The sequence below is a fragment of the Lutjanus erythropterus genome, chromosome 7 (genome assembly GCF_056507025.1).
Source record: "Lutjanus erythropterus isolate fLutEry1 chromosome 7, fLutEry1.hap2, whole genome shotgun sequence".
Classification (NCBI taxonomy): Eukaryota; Metazoa; Chordata; class Actinopteri; order Lutjaniformes; family Lutjanidae; genus Lutjanus; species Lutjanus erythropterus.
In genome coordinates this window covers 8,908,184-8,924,453 of record NC_139323.1, presented here as the reverse complement: position 1 = coordinate 8,924,453, position 16,270 = coordinate 8,908,184, and the positions used below count along the sequence as shown (strand labels likewise).

At 41.1% G+C, this 16,270-nt stretch overlaps 1 protein-coding gene across 1 annotated transcript in view; it reads right to left on the bottom strand.

Annotated features, from left to right (window-relative positions):
- herc2 (HECT and RLD domain containing E3 ubiquitin protein ligase 2) overlaps positions 1–16,270 on the bottom strand; it is a 60,129-nt gene that overhangs the window by 14,869 nt on the left and 28,990 nt on the right. Inside the window, exons 47-76 of the mRNA XM_084722560.1 lie at positions 15,975–16,117; positions 15,768–15,866; positions 15,513–15,681; positions 15,283–15,408; positions 14,477–14,585; positions 14,249–14,388; positions 13,971–14,161; positions 13,756–13,861; positions 12,555–12,646; positions 12,293–12,468; positions 11,721–11,832; positions 10,521–10,602; positions 10,200–10,434; positions 9,783–9,960; positions 9,426–9,507; positions 9,123–9,294; positions 8,888–9,032; positions 8,027–8,252; positions 7,062–7,233; positions 5,872–6,058; positions 4,099–4,242; positions 3,810–4,001; positions 3,557–3,710; positions 3,018–3,125; positions 2,797–2,928; positions 2,180–2,338; positions 1,956–2,074; positions 942–1,067; positions 433–588; positions 14–328 (exon numbers count right to left, since the gene is read on the bottom strand). Coding sequence (XP_084578686.1) covers positions 14–328; positions 433–588; positions 942–1,067; positions 1,956–2,074; positions 2,180–2,338; positions 2,797–2,928; positions 3,018–3,125; positions 3,557–3,710; positions 3,810–4,001; positions 4,099–4,242; positions 5,872–6,058; positions 7,062–7,233; positions 8,027–8,252; positions 8,888–9,032; positions 9,123–9,294; positions 9,426–9,507; positions 9,783–9,960; positions 10,200–10,434; positions 10,521–10,602; positions 11,721–11,832; positions 12,293–12,468; positions 12,555–12,646; positions 13,756–13,861; positions 13,971–14,161; positions 14,249–14,388; positions 14,477–14,585; positions 15,283–15,408; positions 15,513–15,681; positions 15,768–15,866; positions 15,975–16,117 — 4,547 coding nt within the window. The remainder of the gene's footprint in view (positions 1–13; positions 329–432; positions 589–941; positions 1,068–1,955; positions 2,075–2,179; positions 2,339–2,796; positions 2,929–3,017; positions 3,126–3,556; positions 3,711–3,809; positions 4,002–4,098; positions 4,243–5,871; positions 6,059–7,061; positions 7,234–8,026; positions 8,253–8,887; positions 9,033–9,122; positions 9,295–9,425; positions 9,508–9,782; positions 9,961–10,199; positions 10,435–10,520; positions 10,603–11,720; positions 11,833–12,292; positions 12,469–12,554; positions 12,647–13,755; positions 13,862–13,970; positions 14,162–14,248; positions 14,389–14,476; positions 14,586–15,282; positions 15,409–15,512; positions 15,682–15,767; positions 15,867–15,974; positions 16,118–16,270) is intronic.

Genomic DNA, 16,270 nt, shown 5'->3' with positions numbered 1-16,270 from the left:
TTGTGTGAAATACCTTTCCATCAGCAGTGACAGCAAACAGAGTCTGCTCCCCGCCAATGAGCTGCACTGGTCGCAGGGTGGCGAGGGCTTCAGTGGGAGTGGGTACTTTGACCTTTGCCCCCTCAATACCCCCCAGCTGTCCTCTGTGGTTGTGGCCCCAGCCGTAGATGGTGCCGCTCCCCCCAGCAGAGAGGGTCCAGTCATCTGGTCGGCGGTTCATCCACTGTACGAGTTGCTCGTCATGCTCGCGCTTGAACAAGTCATGACTCTCGTGGAGGCCGTTCATGATCTCATGATCGGCCATGAGCTCGCGAACTTTCTTTGTAACCTTCAAAGGGATAATGGAAGGAAATGGATTAAGAACGTTCTCAAGTCAAAGTGTGATGAAGAGAAGTGAAACCCGGCACAGACGGCACAACCTGGCACACTAACCTCATCGAGGAAGGGTCTTGGTAGAGAGGTTCTCTTGTCTAGAGCCACGGCGACTCTGGAAGCAGTGCAGTATCGGCGGAACCAGGCCCACTTATGCGTCTCGGCACAGCAGGGTAAGGTATCGAGCTCAAGATCACAGGCGAGCGCAACCAAGACCTGAACAAAATGTTAAAATTAGCCACTGAGAGGAAACTGCTCTAATGATCTGTAAAAATCCAATACACTCTCAAACCCTGGTGCCATTGTGTTGGTAAGGAAACTACTGTGTAGTATAGAAGAGGAACACACACCAAGGATTGGGATGAGGTACTGATTACTGGAACCAGACTTGAATGCAGGGAAAAAAAGGTGTGACACACTCTGGCCCCACATGCATTTATTTTATCCTGAAGACGTTTTGGTTGATCTTGAAAAAAGGCCTAAGGGTCGAAATGTCATTATAATAAAATAAATGCATATGGAGTGTGAAACGCTTTTTTCCTAAGTCAGGGAAACTACCATGAACATACCTTGAAAAATGGACTATGAAGCAGCTGCTTCCCTCCTCTGACAATGGGGTCCTCATACTCATACTGCCTCTGCAGGGCCTCTGGTAGCCCCTTCACTAGAGCAGCCAACGCACTGCCTGTGAAACTCTGAAAGAAAACAGATAATTAGTTCAATTAACTACTTCACTTACAAAAATAAAGGCTGCATTTGACCACTGGCTGTCCATTAAGTATCCCTGCTTTTGTTTGTCTTTGATACAGTTCTCAAAGAACTACACAGAACATACAGAACAGAACAGAAACTGCAGCACTGCAGCAGACAGTGTATGAGCTAAAAGAAAGAAAAAAACATGATGCTGTACATTGTGAAAATCTAATCAACTGAACAAATAAACAGTCAAATTACATCACACATCATCAATAACAACTGAAGAGATCTGTACTTATTTATTACTACGGCCACAGCAGTGTCATTGATTGGTGATCTCATGCGTGCCTCTCAGCTAGACACATATATTAGAAAAACAATTTCTTGTGTCATAGCAAAACTCAATTAATTGTAATATAAATATATCAGCTTGCATTGTAAACACTGAAGGACCAGATATGAAATTAACACTGAAAAGTCAATTATAAAAAAAAACATGACTGCGTCAAAATTGGTTTGGGTGTCTCACTAATGAAATATATTCAACATTAATATGTGAAAGTATAGCGGCTGAAAAAAAGTTCATGCCCTCCCACACCCACATTTTTTTCATTAATATAAACACTGATAAGGGAAGCAACTAATTAAAAAAGACTGTTGAATTTGAGAGAAAATAAAGGTCAGCACAATAGCATCAGGTAACTCTTTTTTTTATACTCCCTACATCATCCCTTATCATAATCATTCATTTCACTCCACATTTTCCCCCTGGTCCTCCACCCTGCCCCTGCAGTGGCTCTATTTCCCATCAGGACTATGACAACCACTGGTATAATGTTAACAGCAGCCACTGTGTGCTGTTTAATCTTTCCTCACACTGTACTCACCATAGAGCGCGCCTCGCCCTCACTGTCACCCAGCAGCCTGTTTATGTTGATGGACTGACCGTACTCTGTGGTCAGGAGCTTTCGTAGTCTCTGCAGAGCCCACATCCTGTGTCCTGCAGCTGGTCAAAATTACATCAAGCACAACATGAATATACAGTACATTTCATATAGAAGAGTATCAACTACACTTAGGACTTTTTTAAATCAGGAAAGTCATACTGTACCTAGTGCACTAAGCTGGGCACAAGCAGCTAGAGAAGCAGCCAGGCGAGGAACAATGCTACGGTTGGAGGCAAAGTTGAGTCTGAAGTCGAGCAGACAGGTGACCAAATCCATGGAGGGGCAGGACAAGATGCAGCGATCTGACAGTAGGTCTTTAGGACCTGAAGAAAGACACAAAAAAGGCTCAGTGCCAGTCAGTGTAGTGTAGGGCTGCTGTGGTACTGTATATAATGGTATGAAAATTTACTGTTATAACATGTATATTTGCTTATCTGCAGTTCTTAATTCTATAATGTTAGTAAAAGTTTTGTGTATGTGAGGAAATATTTTGTGAAATTATAACAAAGCATTTGTTCAACCAAAAAATATTGTGTAATACCATGAAACTGAACTGAAATTTTCTGAAGCGGCTACCATACTGTGAAAATCTTATACTGCTGCAATTTTAGAAAGATTTCAGAAACACACCCTATCAAATGGCACATTCATTAGTGTGTGAGAGGTATAATATCCAATTTATTTATGCTAGTATACAAAGAAGGTTTTTACGGGTCATTCTAGTTTAGTCACCAAACACTGAACCACACAATGTCAGCGGTTTGCGTTTGATGTGTCTCACCAGCAGCAGGCATGATGGGGTAGACAGTGAAGCGCCAGCCCCAGCCGTTGACAGAGCCGTCACTGGTGAATTTCCATTTGAGTTCATCTCCCGGGATTCTCAACTCACTGGACCAGTCGGACCACTCCCGACCTGAAACAGACACAGCATGCCGCCATATTAATTTTCAATTCATTGGCACATGCTCAATGACAATTTAGTCATATGGTCACTCTCATCACCTGATCTGACAGAGACAATCCGATTGGCTCCATCCATGATTGTTAACGGGTCGTGGCGTCTCTCGGTTGAACACTGTCGGTCGAACTCTATCCTCAGGCCCTCAGCACCTACAAACACAAATAAGAGATGTTGTCTACATCCAAGAGGCAAGTAATAATGAGCAAGTGACAGTTTGAAAATAAATAAGACACTTAGAGTCTTAAAAAATTAGCAAATTCATTGTTTGTCATAACGTTACAAGCCGTGATGAGGTTGAAAAGATTAATACGTTAATGAGTGACAAAATTGCAAAGTCGTGCAGAATTCACAGGGATTTGCTGAATTTGCATAAATTGTTGTGATTGCAACATCTCAGCTTCCTGGAGGGACTGATTATCATTAACTTCAATAGGGTGTGTACACTCTACTAAAGCTCCCCTTTTTCAGGGGCATACCACAAGAAAAATGTCTTTTTTCTTTCACTTGCTCTGTATAAAATAATGTACCCAAAGACTAACTAAAGTGTAAACTAAAGAATCTCTCTATTTTTCGTTCTTACCTGGTATCTTCACAGTACCGCTGGTAGAGGTGTCATCAGTGTACGGATGGCTGCTCTCCACAACAACTGGCTGTGAGGACAGACGGCCACTCTGTGAGTCTGTGGCAACGTCCTCCAACTCAGTGACGCACAACTCCAGCAACATGTCAGCAACCTGCACACAACACAGACCCGAATGTCAAATGTTACCATCCAACAACTTTAAATCACAAGGCCTACATGGAAGCAATAAAAAATGAACACAGTAAATCACCTGAGGATAAGCTGTGCCCATCCCAGACAGCACAGCAGACAACACCTCCTTGCCCTTCTCCCCAGAGCGACAGGACACCGCCAGTTTAAGCAGGTCCACCATTACACGAGTGTCATCAGGCACAAGCAAACTGGTGAACTCATCGAGGTACTGGGGCTCTGGACCGACCACTTTACTCTGGCTCTCAGAGTCCTGAAGATGAACACGGAACAAGAACACGGCTGAGTTAGGTTAGTTATATGGCCAGGTTAATGGCTTCAAACACAAAAGCTCAGTTTGACAGACTAACCTCTTTAGTCTTTGTCATGGTTTCAGCGATGATGCTGGCTGCTCCGGGGTCATCAGTGACAGGGATGAAAGGACGCGAGGAGGCGCCAGAGGCAGAGGGAGTCATGGCTGATGATGGAGTGACGGCTTCTTCTGATGAGGGAACCTACTCACACACACACACACACACACAACACAGAGAAACACAAGTGGTAGAGACACACAATAAGGAAGTTTCATACAGTGTGAAATGTATTGTTTTGTAACAGCTTATTCTATTTCTTTAAAGCTACTTTTGCATAATGAATGCATTACAGCCAGTATTCATTCTCAACAGCTGGAATAGCACACAATAAATTTAAAATACCTTTTGTATCATATTATATACATTTGCATGGAATTCAAGACAAGTATAGAATACATAGAAACTTTGTGATCTTTCTTAGTATTTAAAGAAAAATTCTGTTCGTTTAAACAATGGCAACAAAATGCCTTTCGGTGATTTGGCCCCGAGTTGACAAAGATAAAATGACAATTAGCAGCTACAGGTGAAAATAAACAAAACTTTGCAAAAATTCATGTTCATGCTTTCCATTTAGTTGGCATAATGGGGCAGAATTGTTTTCAAGTTATAATCCTAAAGATTTTCATGAAATCAAATTCCTTATTAATTACTCTTTATGGTCTGTATTTTTTTTAAATAACCATTCAGTTTATTTCAATTTACACTCATAAATTATTAGGAGCGGGACATAATATGATATCATCACAATACTTAAGTCATGATACAATATTACTGCAATTGTAAACATTTTATGATATGAATATTGTGATAATGTATATAGTGATGCATTACTTTTTTAACTTATAAATAGTCAAAAAAGCAATTTATCTCATTATTCTAGCACCAAAAAAAATGTATTCACTTTTGCAATATAAATAATTTGTACTTGGCATCTGTGTATCACGACAATATTACCACATATATTTCGCAACACTGTGCTGTATTGATTTTTCCCACACACCTATAAACTATCTTTCTATGTTTACAGCAGTCCACCATTCTCGCACTGGATTCAGGCTGCCTTCACACACTTGAAAATTTCAAAATGAAGTGTGTAACTGAGCACAATTTTATCTCATAACAGTGAGCCTCACTGTTAACTGTTCACTTTAGATCATATCAGAGCCGTATTAAGAGCCAAACGCAAAGAGAACACTTTGCTGCTGCTGCTTCACATTAAGTGTTTCAGAGGCAAAACACAAGCTGACTTTTATTGTAAATCAGCCACAAGAAATGCAATGTGATTGTGATCGTGGCTAGCACTGACCACAATAGATTATCAATAATGTATCTGCAAAGAAGGACAAAACCCTCCCTCCAAAAAAAAAGAATTTTTGGCATTTCTTTTCCCCATCAATCACACTTGGTTTCATCACCAGGAACTATGGGTGTCACAAAACCAACTAGGTCTGAAATCTTAAGGACTACAACTTCATGACCCAGAATGAAAACGGAGAAAGTTGTGGTAGAAAACTCTCACAGGGCTTTCATCATAATTCATACCCAAATATAGTGTGCTGATGGTTGCATATACACACCTGGTCATTATGGAAACAAATGCATATTGCATGGTTACTGTAAATCAGCACAAAATGCAGTTGAGGCAGCACTTTTCTGACCAAAAAAAGCCAAACGGCATGGGAACACCTGCATGACTTTTATTCATTTTATTTTGAAAAAGTTTTACATTGGTGTTTGTAAATTTAAGTTTTACGATGCATTTTGCCTCACCTCTCCCTTCTTGTCTTGCCAGGGATTGGGGCTGACTCGTTCCTCAGCTTCAGGCAGGACAGGAGGACCTTCTTCATCACTCACACTGGATGAGGAAGAGGAGTCTGATGGGGGAACAGGTGAGCTGGAAGGACACTCTGCTGGCAGAATCATGCTGGCTGGCATCAGAGCACCAACCACTGCATCCCTGGGGAAATGCACAACACGTCCTGTCAATAATAATACTCACTAATGACGACAATTATCAGTGCCGGTCAGCAAATTTAATTATTTAGAGGTCACACACTTTTAGCCCATCCTGTTCAGAATTCACACCTCGGCAGGGCATCACTCACCTCTAGTTTTTTTAAATGCAGCAATTAGGATTTTAACTGATGATAAACAAGATGGATATCCAATCCTGAATCTCTGCATGCCTAGACTGGTTCCACATTAGATGTAGAGGCAAATTAAAGATTTTACTGATCATAATCAAAGCTCCAATATATGTGACATTAGCTACATTCCAGACTTCTTAATCCTGTACTCTTGGCCAAGGCTCATCTGTCTGTCCCAACAATTAAAATTTAAACTGCATCTTGTCATTAACACCCCAAAGTTATTAGGATGTAGTTCCTCTTTGTTGTCCTTTTTATCTTCAAAGCGATTTCATGTTTTAATGCCTTTTCCTAAACATTCTGTTGACTCCGTTTCCCAACATCTTTGTGTCTACATTAAATATAGAGCTGCATAGTTTGTTTGATTAATTGATTAGCTGATCAAGAGAAAATTAATTACAAACTATTTTAATAATTGAAAAGATGTTTCAGTCATTTTTTAAGCAAAAATGTTGCTTATTTCAGCTCCTTAAATGTGATGATTTGCAGACTTTCTTTGTCATTTAATGATAGTAAATGAAGAATCTTTGGGTTTTGGACTGTTAGCTGGACAAAAAAAAGCTGTTTGAAGACGGAATATCGGGCACGGGGGAATTATTTTTTTTTGACATTTTATAGACTTAACAATTAATCAATTCATTATGAAAATAATTAATGCAGATTGACTGATAATAAAAATATCTGTCAATTGCAGCCCTTATTACATATCTGAGAGGACACGGGTCAAAGGTCCTTAAGACATGTACTGGTTGTGTTGTGTTACATACCACAATGTTCTGACCCCCCAGGTGGGTGGTTGTTTGGACAACATACCTGGCATACATGATCTGGAGAGCTGATAATACATGAGACAAAGCCTGCTGTTTGGCCAAGTTGCCATCCAGACTGAGGAGGATCTTTGCTAGCGAAGGTCGATTAGGTTTCACGTTGCTCTGCCCGCTCATCTTGTTGTTCACGGCTGATGAGTCACTGTCTGACTGGACACCTGTGGTGCACAACACCAAAACAAGGAGACACACTGATGTCATTGATGTCAAGCACCCTAAACCAGCTCCAGCCATCTCGCAAAGATGTCACAGCAGATTCAGGCCTACAATTCTGGACCTGTCTAGTCCAGTTCAACCTGCACCACCTCAACTGCTACAGTTATCTAGACAGGCAGACATGGAATGCCCATGTCCCCTCTCTACAGGCAAGGAAAACAATAGCTTCTGCAACGATGCAGGTAACGAGTGTTACAACTTCAGTTTGTTTTTTCCTTTTATATAGAAGACCACATGAGCAGGTCTTAAAATGCCTCTGATTTTTGCTGTCCTTTACTACAATGGCACAGGTTAGCTGTTGGCTGACTTGTATGCACCTGTGATGCATTCAATAATTAAGATAAAAAGTGGTGCAACATCCTATCAAATGTTCAAATCAAATGCAAATAACAGACTAAAACAACTTGATTTTGAATTAAACATACATTGTTCTTAATTATGAGCAATAATATGTTATTAATATAACATACAATAATTGCAAAACTTATCCCAGAAGGCATTTTTACTTTTATATTTCACTGAAGTCTTGATCTGACTATGACAGAACAGCTCCACCTTGTGGACAACCTGCAGTCTGCCAAACATGCACTGTGTATGGGAGTATATGATACTTTTATACACAGTTCCAAGAGTCAAATCTAAAAAAAAAAAAAAAAAAAAAAGCTGTCATCCAATCCCAGCCATCACGACTGTAGGCTGTCTGTGTTAAAAGGCTGCAAGGACATGATTGATTACCTAAATAGGATGCTCCGAGGGAGTCTCTGGCCGTTTGGAAAAGGACTGGCTCGTGAACCGAGGGCGTGGTCACATCCACAGTGGTCCAGGCCACGCTGTGGGAGGAGCCGCAGGCCACTCGAGTGATCTTCTGTCCCTCCAGGCCCTGCACCAGGGTCGGCTTCCTGTTAACTGTAGTGGTGCCGTTGCCCTGCTGCCCGTGGTCATTGTCTCCCCACGCATACACCTGGCACAGAAACACATCACAACACCATGACTGGATTTCATTTTTGTCAGTGTTCAATAAAATGAAGCCTCCTATAAGCACATGTTGAGCTTTTGGATGCAGTCACTCAGTCAGCCATTTTTTAGTTTTGAAGAAGGCCTTAATTAACCCAGAACTCATTGTGCCATAGTAATACTTAAGATAGTCAAGAACTAAACTGCTTTGTGCAACAGATGAATTTAGACATCTGTCTAAAGTCTAACTACCTGTTATATCTAGGCCATGGTCAAAGTCTATTTTTGTGAAACCGGCCCCAGGACTTCAGAAAAGCTTCGTAAGAAAAAGTAAAGGCACCGCTCCAAGCACTCAATCTTAACAAGCTCTTAAAGTGGTCAAATATTGAGTAGCTGCCTCTCATCATTGGAAGTGATGTGCTAACATTATTAAATTTGTTCTCAGGAAGGGTATTATACAAGATGAAATAAGCTGTGTAACAGTAAAGGTCAGAGGTGTTCAGAAGAGTAGAGGACGAGTCGATAAATAAACTCAGGAGGAGGAATTCACACATCTGGAACGGTGCCACAGCACTTAATGAGCAGAGTGCCTGAACTATGTGCTCTGGTTTATAATCCTCTGATGTGGAGGTCAGTACAAACCTGTCCTGTGTCTGTAACAGCCAAGCAGTGCAGCGCTCCAACAGCAACATGCACAATCTTTTTGCCCCTCAGTCCCTCCACCATCTGGGGCTTCCGCACATGGACATCGGTGCCATGGCCCAATCGGAAGTAGTCGCCTTTGCCCCTGTTTGGAAGCACAAATCATTAACACTTTTTGGAAAGGAAAAAACGAGGAAAGATCCGGCACAGTCATTGTATCATTCATCCATCTTACCAGGTCCACACAACTCCAGATTTAGTAAGAGCCAAGGAGAACTGTGCTCCACATTCAATCTGACAGACTCCCTGCCCGTTGAGCCTCTCTATGTTCTGGGGGATGTTGCAGCCCTCACTGCCTCCACGACCCAGCTTTCCAAAGTCCCCATCACCCCAGGAGAACACCAACCCTGATGAAAGATAAACACATGCATTACCAGCTAGAAACGCATCTATCTAAAACAAAAGAAAACTTCTCAAGAGGTATTTTGTGAAGTGTTCACTGATACTCTACAGAATTCCTTGAAGTGAACAGAAATACCTTCATCAGTGAGGGCTAGAGTTTGAGCATCTCTGCTCCCACAAGCCACCTGGATAACACGGTGTCCCAGAAGCACTTTTACCTAGATGACAGACACAACAATGTGCATGGTTGACTTACACACTTCATAGTATACATGGATTCATAACAGGGAAACATCATAAACAAATAGAGTTCTACACATGGTACAGTAAGTGAGTATTTGTCTTTCTTAAGGCACCTGATAACAGTGTAACAGCTAAGAAGTACATTTTCTGTGCTGTACATCTGATGATTAAGTTTGTTGTCATTATTTTGTCATTAATAACCTTAAGCTAATCAGTTCCCCTGTAAAGTAGGTAGAAAACAAAGACATACCAGTTTAGGTCTCAGCTGAGTAGTGTTGTCTCCATGTCCAAGGCGGCCATATTCCCCCAAACCCCAGCTGTACAGCTCCCCACTGGAAGTGATTGCTGCACTGTGAGAGCTGCCGCAGGCGATGTCACGAATGCGCTTGGTCTTCAGTGCCTCAATCAATCGAGGTTTGTCACAGTTCCTACAATGGAAAATCATACTTTTATTTAATCACATCATACAACAGCTGGCCATAACACTACAGCATGGAGATGTTAAACATCCACATTCTGGACAATAATGACTGTAAGTAAAACATTTCAACTCAAAAACATGACTGTCAACTAAAACAAAAACTTGATTATGATTGAATGCATTTAAAGAATACCTAAATTGAAAAAAAGGTACAGTGATGATGTTTACTTGTACAACATAACATACATTCTGCTGAAGTGTCCCAGTTTGCCGTCGTCTCCCTCTCCCCAGGAGAAGACCTTCCCGTCCACAGTCAGGGCCATGGCGTGGCGCCCCCCTGAATGCACAGCGACCTTCTTCACCACATAGTTACTGAGAGCAGTGATCTGACGGGGGATTGGGATGGTCCCACTGGATAGGCCCAGGCCTAATCTACCGTTAGTGGCCTCTCCACATGCATAGATCTTCCCCTCGACCGTCACTGCAGTGGTGACACAATGGTTACATACAGCACACGCACATGTTATATATGAACACTGACTCCAGAAAAAAAACCACATCACCCACCTGCAAAGAGGCTCTTGGAGCCACCAGCCACTTGGACCACATTGAGTGCAGACAGAGTTTCAGAGAAGGAGGGCACCTTAATCTGTGAAGGACACAAACAAAACTGATTAGAGAATGCAGCAGCTCCTGAGCTTCACCCAAAGGCTCACCCCGAGGACACGTCTGTTCCCATCTGCTGCACACTCTCTATAATCACCGGTGGGTGTTTGATGCATCCTCAAATGTGCTTATCAAATGCGCCATTTGAGTATTGTTGTTTTATGCTACTTTGTACTTCTACTTTACTACATTTTAAAAGGGGAAATATTAAACCTTATTCTAATATATTTATCTAACAGCTATAGTTACTCGTCACTTTGCAGGTGAGAATTTTACATTCACCAAACAGCATGTCACAGGTTAAAAAGACCTTCCATTTAACCAGCTATAACATCAAAATGCTCAACACGTTAATGCTACGGTGACAAGAATCCAATTACTTAATATACAATAACTTAGCACTCTAAAAGAGGCCATCTTGCAGCATAATGCTGGAAATATACTTGCTTTTAACTACGCGTTTGCATACGCACCCCTACGCATCCCTACGATTCATGGCTGCCTCGCATATCCTGCGTCCATTTGGAGCCATGGTTGTGCACGTCCTCAGAAATTAACGCTATGCATACGCAAACGCACGGTTAAACAGCAAGTATATCTCCAGCCTAACAAGGACTTTGTAACAAATACATTTTGCCACTAATACTAAACAGAGCTGCAATAATTAACTACGGAATAAATCGCCAACCATTTTTATAACTGACTTTGATAACAGATGTCAAAATACTAAAATGTGAATATTTTCTGATTTTTAGTCCTCTATGCCAGTAAACTTAATATCTTTGGGTTGTGGACAAAACAAGACATTTTTCTGACAATTTTATGTTATTTTATGAACCAAACAACTATGAATTGTTTGGTCCATTGGTTTAATTGATAACTAAAATAATTAATTAATTAAATAATTAGTTGCCACCCTAAAGTAAAGTATGAAGACCGGCATCTAGCTATGAAAACACTTTTCAACTACCTTTTAAACTACCTGTACCACCCCTTTACTACTACCTGTACCACCCCTTTACAGAGAGGATTTAAGGCATTTAAACCATAGGCTGGTTTAGCCACGAGCTAATTTAGGGTCAAATACATTTTAAGCTGCACCTTAGAACCCTTGAGTCCTCCCAGCTGGTCCTTGTCATTCAGGCCCCAGACAAACACTTTGGTCCTGATGGTGGCTGCAGACTCCAATCCTGAGGACTTCTTCCGAGCAAGACTAAAGCACAAATCAAAAATACACACAGTGAGATCCTGGCTATGAATCCACTTCATGTTCATGTGAATTATCATGTCTTAATTGTTTAAAAAAATAAAATGTATTCAAGTAAACATAGCTGAAGAGTTAATTTACAGTGCTGGAACAGATCAAGCACACTCTTAATGCAGCTCTATGATCCTAAACCATGGTAATCTTTTATAATGGCATTAAACCATTCACCTCTGAGCATATATATAACTCTACTCAGCTCTACATCCTCAGTTTACCAATTGACTTACAGTGTAAACCTCCAAGGATGCAGACATTAAGTTGCACAGATTACCTGCTTCAATAGAAACGCCTGTTAGACAGATAGTTGATAGTAAAAATGAGGAAAATATCTACAACCACCCTGCACGTATTCCTTCACGGGTTGAAGAGTCCAGCACTGACATATTTATTCCTTGGACTGTCATACCTCCCAGTGGCAGTTTTATCATCATCTTCTTCTTCATTGTCAGACGCCAGGAAAGGGACTGTGGCGAGGTCTTCATCCTCTGCTCTGATACGCCCAACAATACCAAGTCCATGAATCTTGCAGTCTATACCAGAGCTGCGGCACTGCTTGATTGCAATCTCGATGTATCTGTGATACTGGGGTGAAAGACGTCATTCAGGTTACCTCATCACTTTTTTGAAGGAAAAAAATAATTGAAAGTTGATGTTTTAAGCTAACCAACCTCAGTACAGTCACTAAGCAGAAGGACAGTGGTGTCTGATGGATTGATATTGATTGTCTTCAGCTCAATCAAGTTGTTCAAAGAGCTTCCACCTGTATTTCAAGAAAGAAATGTTACTTAATACATATGGAACTACTAAGAGTAAACAGTAGACCACAAATGCAAATTACAATTATCTAATGGCAAAAATATATATGATCTGTAGGGTTTAATCCAGAGAAAGAAAAATAATGAGAAAACAGAAAAAAAAAATGTAGAACATAAGGAATATTCAGAAAATATGTAGGACTAGTTTACCTTCTTAAAACACATGCAACAGATGTGTGCATGTACCAGTAGAACACAGAGCCCCATAAATTTAAAAAACACTTTTATATCATTATTCAGTACAGAAACTTGTAGGCTGTAAATTTTGAGTGAAAGTCCACCAAAGCATGGAAAAACACTGGATTCATACTTTATGCAAACCCTTCTGGGCCAAATATTGGCAAAGATGGCAGCATGTCACTGATTTATATTGTTAAACAATAGGCTATAGTGAAACACCTATCTCAGAGTAACAGAAGAAACAGCCATAAACTGCCAAAGAATCCATCCAAAATCTCACAACAAGTAAAGAACTGTGAACTGTGTAAAGGCTTGGCACTTAAACTTTTAGTGATCATTGACTTTATTAGGCCTACTACATCCAATGCTGCAGCGTAAGTCTTCTGGCTGATGCAAGTCGCACTGGGCGCCTCTGGATGCCAACATGAATATGGGACACATTTTGGCTTAATAGAATGACTTTGAAAATGCCAAATGACTTACTGTAACACCTTTTGTTTGTTTATACGGTGAAGAATTGTAAAATAGTGACATTCAAGCTGCATATCTTATTTATATTATATTATGTTCATTCTAATGTTGATTAACATAAATGCCGTTATTCTGCGTTAATAATACCACCAAATAATACCTGCAGAGGTCAAGTTGGGAACCTATATTTCTCTTTGTTCCATTTAGTGTTGCATGAAATATGAACAATGCATTTTGATTGTAGCTCAAGTTGTGCCTTAAAAACAAATGCATATCCCAGGATAGTGTGCTTTTGTGCTGGGATAGACAATGTCTCACTTTCGGGAAAAATATTAATCCATAGTTGAAACTAAGGGGCAACGTGTTGGTAAACTTCTTAAAGAAGAACATAAATTTAACCCACCTGACACCACCACTAGTGAGGGCATGTAGCTGCTGTCCGCTGGGTCCACAATCATCTTCAGTCTGTGCACAAGAACATCCGGGAAGAGCTCCAGACGAATCCAGTGCTGCAGAGAAGGGATGACAGATCCTGTCAGGTGATGCATTACACTTTAATAAACCTAAACTAAACAGGCTGTCATCCAGCTTATTAGAGTATGCAATTCAATCTCATGCCTTTCCCTGCGAGCCAGAGGACTGCCAACACTGATCACTGCAGTCAATGAGGCGTGAGGCCTGGTTAACGGAGGATGAGACGTTGAGGCTCTTGACAGCCCGAGACCAATCATCGATCAGCATCCCTCGCTGGCTGCTGTGATGCTTCTTGAGCTGTTTTCCTGAGCGGCCACAGAATGCTGGAGACTGGCCTAGTTGTGGGGAAAATGAACAACAGGTTCATACACATACACAAACAGAAAAACAATGGATACTATCTTGGCAAATGTGAGACTGACCAGGCTCGTTGATTCGACCAAAGGAATGTCTGGTGTTGTGTTTGCGGGTCTTGAAACAGTTTTCACAAAAGTCAAAGTCATCACAGTTCCTGCATTTGAACCTGGCACCATTTATAGGGAACATCTGGCAGCCATCACATCTGCAGAAAACACAAGTTGCTAACTGAGCAACACACATTGAGATGCATAAGTGTATTGGGCTGACAGAAACCTTAAAAATATCCATACCTGACCCCAGGATGAACACTGGGCACCAGTTCCATTTCAGACAACAAGCCAGTCCAGTGGGACTGCTGAGGGAAATCCACTATCACATCCTTTCCATTGGCACTGAAAGCTAAAACAAACCATTGAGCTCCATTAGTACAGCATCTTTAACTGAGGTGTTTGTTAGGATTATAAATAGAATAACATTAGGAGAAGATGCTCAGTTAAAAGGGACAGTTCACCCCACAGTTCAATTTTAGAGGTATTGGCTGTAAAGATGTCTGCCTTCTCTGAAATATAATGTGCAAAGTGCCAAAAAATACATTTGAACTCAACAACATTGTGTCATTCCAGGAAGCATGACACAGTTACTCAAGGTAGTCCACACACCTTGTTGTGAGCAGTTTCATGTAAGAAGAATTTTCTTTCTGCTGAACTATCTATATCCACCAACAAGGGCTGCAACTACCAATTATTTTCTTTATTAACTGATTACTTGTCTGGTCTACAAAATGGTGAAAAATGGTGGTCAGTGTTTCCAAAAGAGTAATATGACATCCTCAAAAGTCCAAGTCCTAAGAAGAATTCAGAAGATCAAAACACAATATTGTCACATTATGAATAACAGTGGAAAATTTGTATGCATGTAAACACAGATGTTTTTTCCAAATGTATTTTGTTTTTTGGCTTTTTGACCACCACAAGCTAAGTGACATTAAGTTCTATTAGAGAGAAGGCCGAAGGTGGAAAACTCTGCAACTCCACCAAAACCAAACCAAAAAAATTGGGCTAAACTGTTCCTTTAGAGGCTACAGAGATTAGCTTACCTTTCACAACCCCAACACTCCTGTGAGTGACGGAGCCCCATTTGTACTTTGGCGTGGTGACTGTGGGCTTTACCCTCACTTTGTCACCAATCTTGATATGAGAAGGAGAACTTTGTGGTGGGAATCCTGGAAAAAGCAGATAAAGACCCAAAAACACGTCAAAGAGTGAAGAAAAAACATGCTGCAAAGATTTTCCTACAGCTACTACATTAAAAATCACGCAATCTTACCAAGTAGTTCGATGTGGATGTAGCGAACCCAGTACGTTCCTCCTTTCTGCTGCCAGTCACACTGCACATTTAAGTCATGAAGTCCATCTCTGTCCAACTTGATCACTTTCCCAACATCTCCATCATACACTTCCTCATACGTTCTGCAGCACTTCACCATCATCCCCACCTGCAGAGACGTCACCAATCCATCACACTTCTCTCACATTTCTTTAATGCAGTTTTAGAAAATCTTTTAAAGGCTGCTGCTCTTACCTGAATGTTTTCTCTCACATACACAGCATAGTCATCGTTGCTTTGGAAATCTGATCTCTTCTTAAACGTCTGGCTTTCGGTCACCACTGCGCCTGGAGGCTAATGTTACACACATATAAAACTATCATTAATCATGTCATAAGTGGGAGCTGACTCAGTCTATTACTGAGAGGGTCTACGGCAGAAATAAAAGAGAAGGTAATGTACCACAGGGAATGTTGGCTCAGCCTCCTCCAGCTCCTCCAGCACCTCCTCATCAGAGTACTCATCTGACACGGTGTCGGCATCTGACAGCTCAGTGACATGAATGTCTGGATGGTCCAGCAGCCAGCCCACCAAAGCCTCAACACCTGATATAGACACTCAATTACTCTCCAAAAGTAAATCTCAAAAAAAACTATCACAAATACAGCAGACACACTGCTGCAGTGACAGCTCCAGGGTTGTGGCTACAATAATGGGGACACAAGCAAAATGTATTCAGGTTTGTGTCATATGAAACT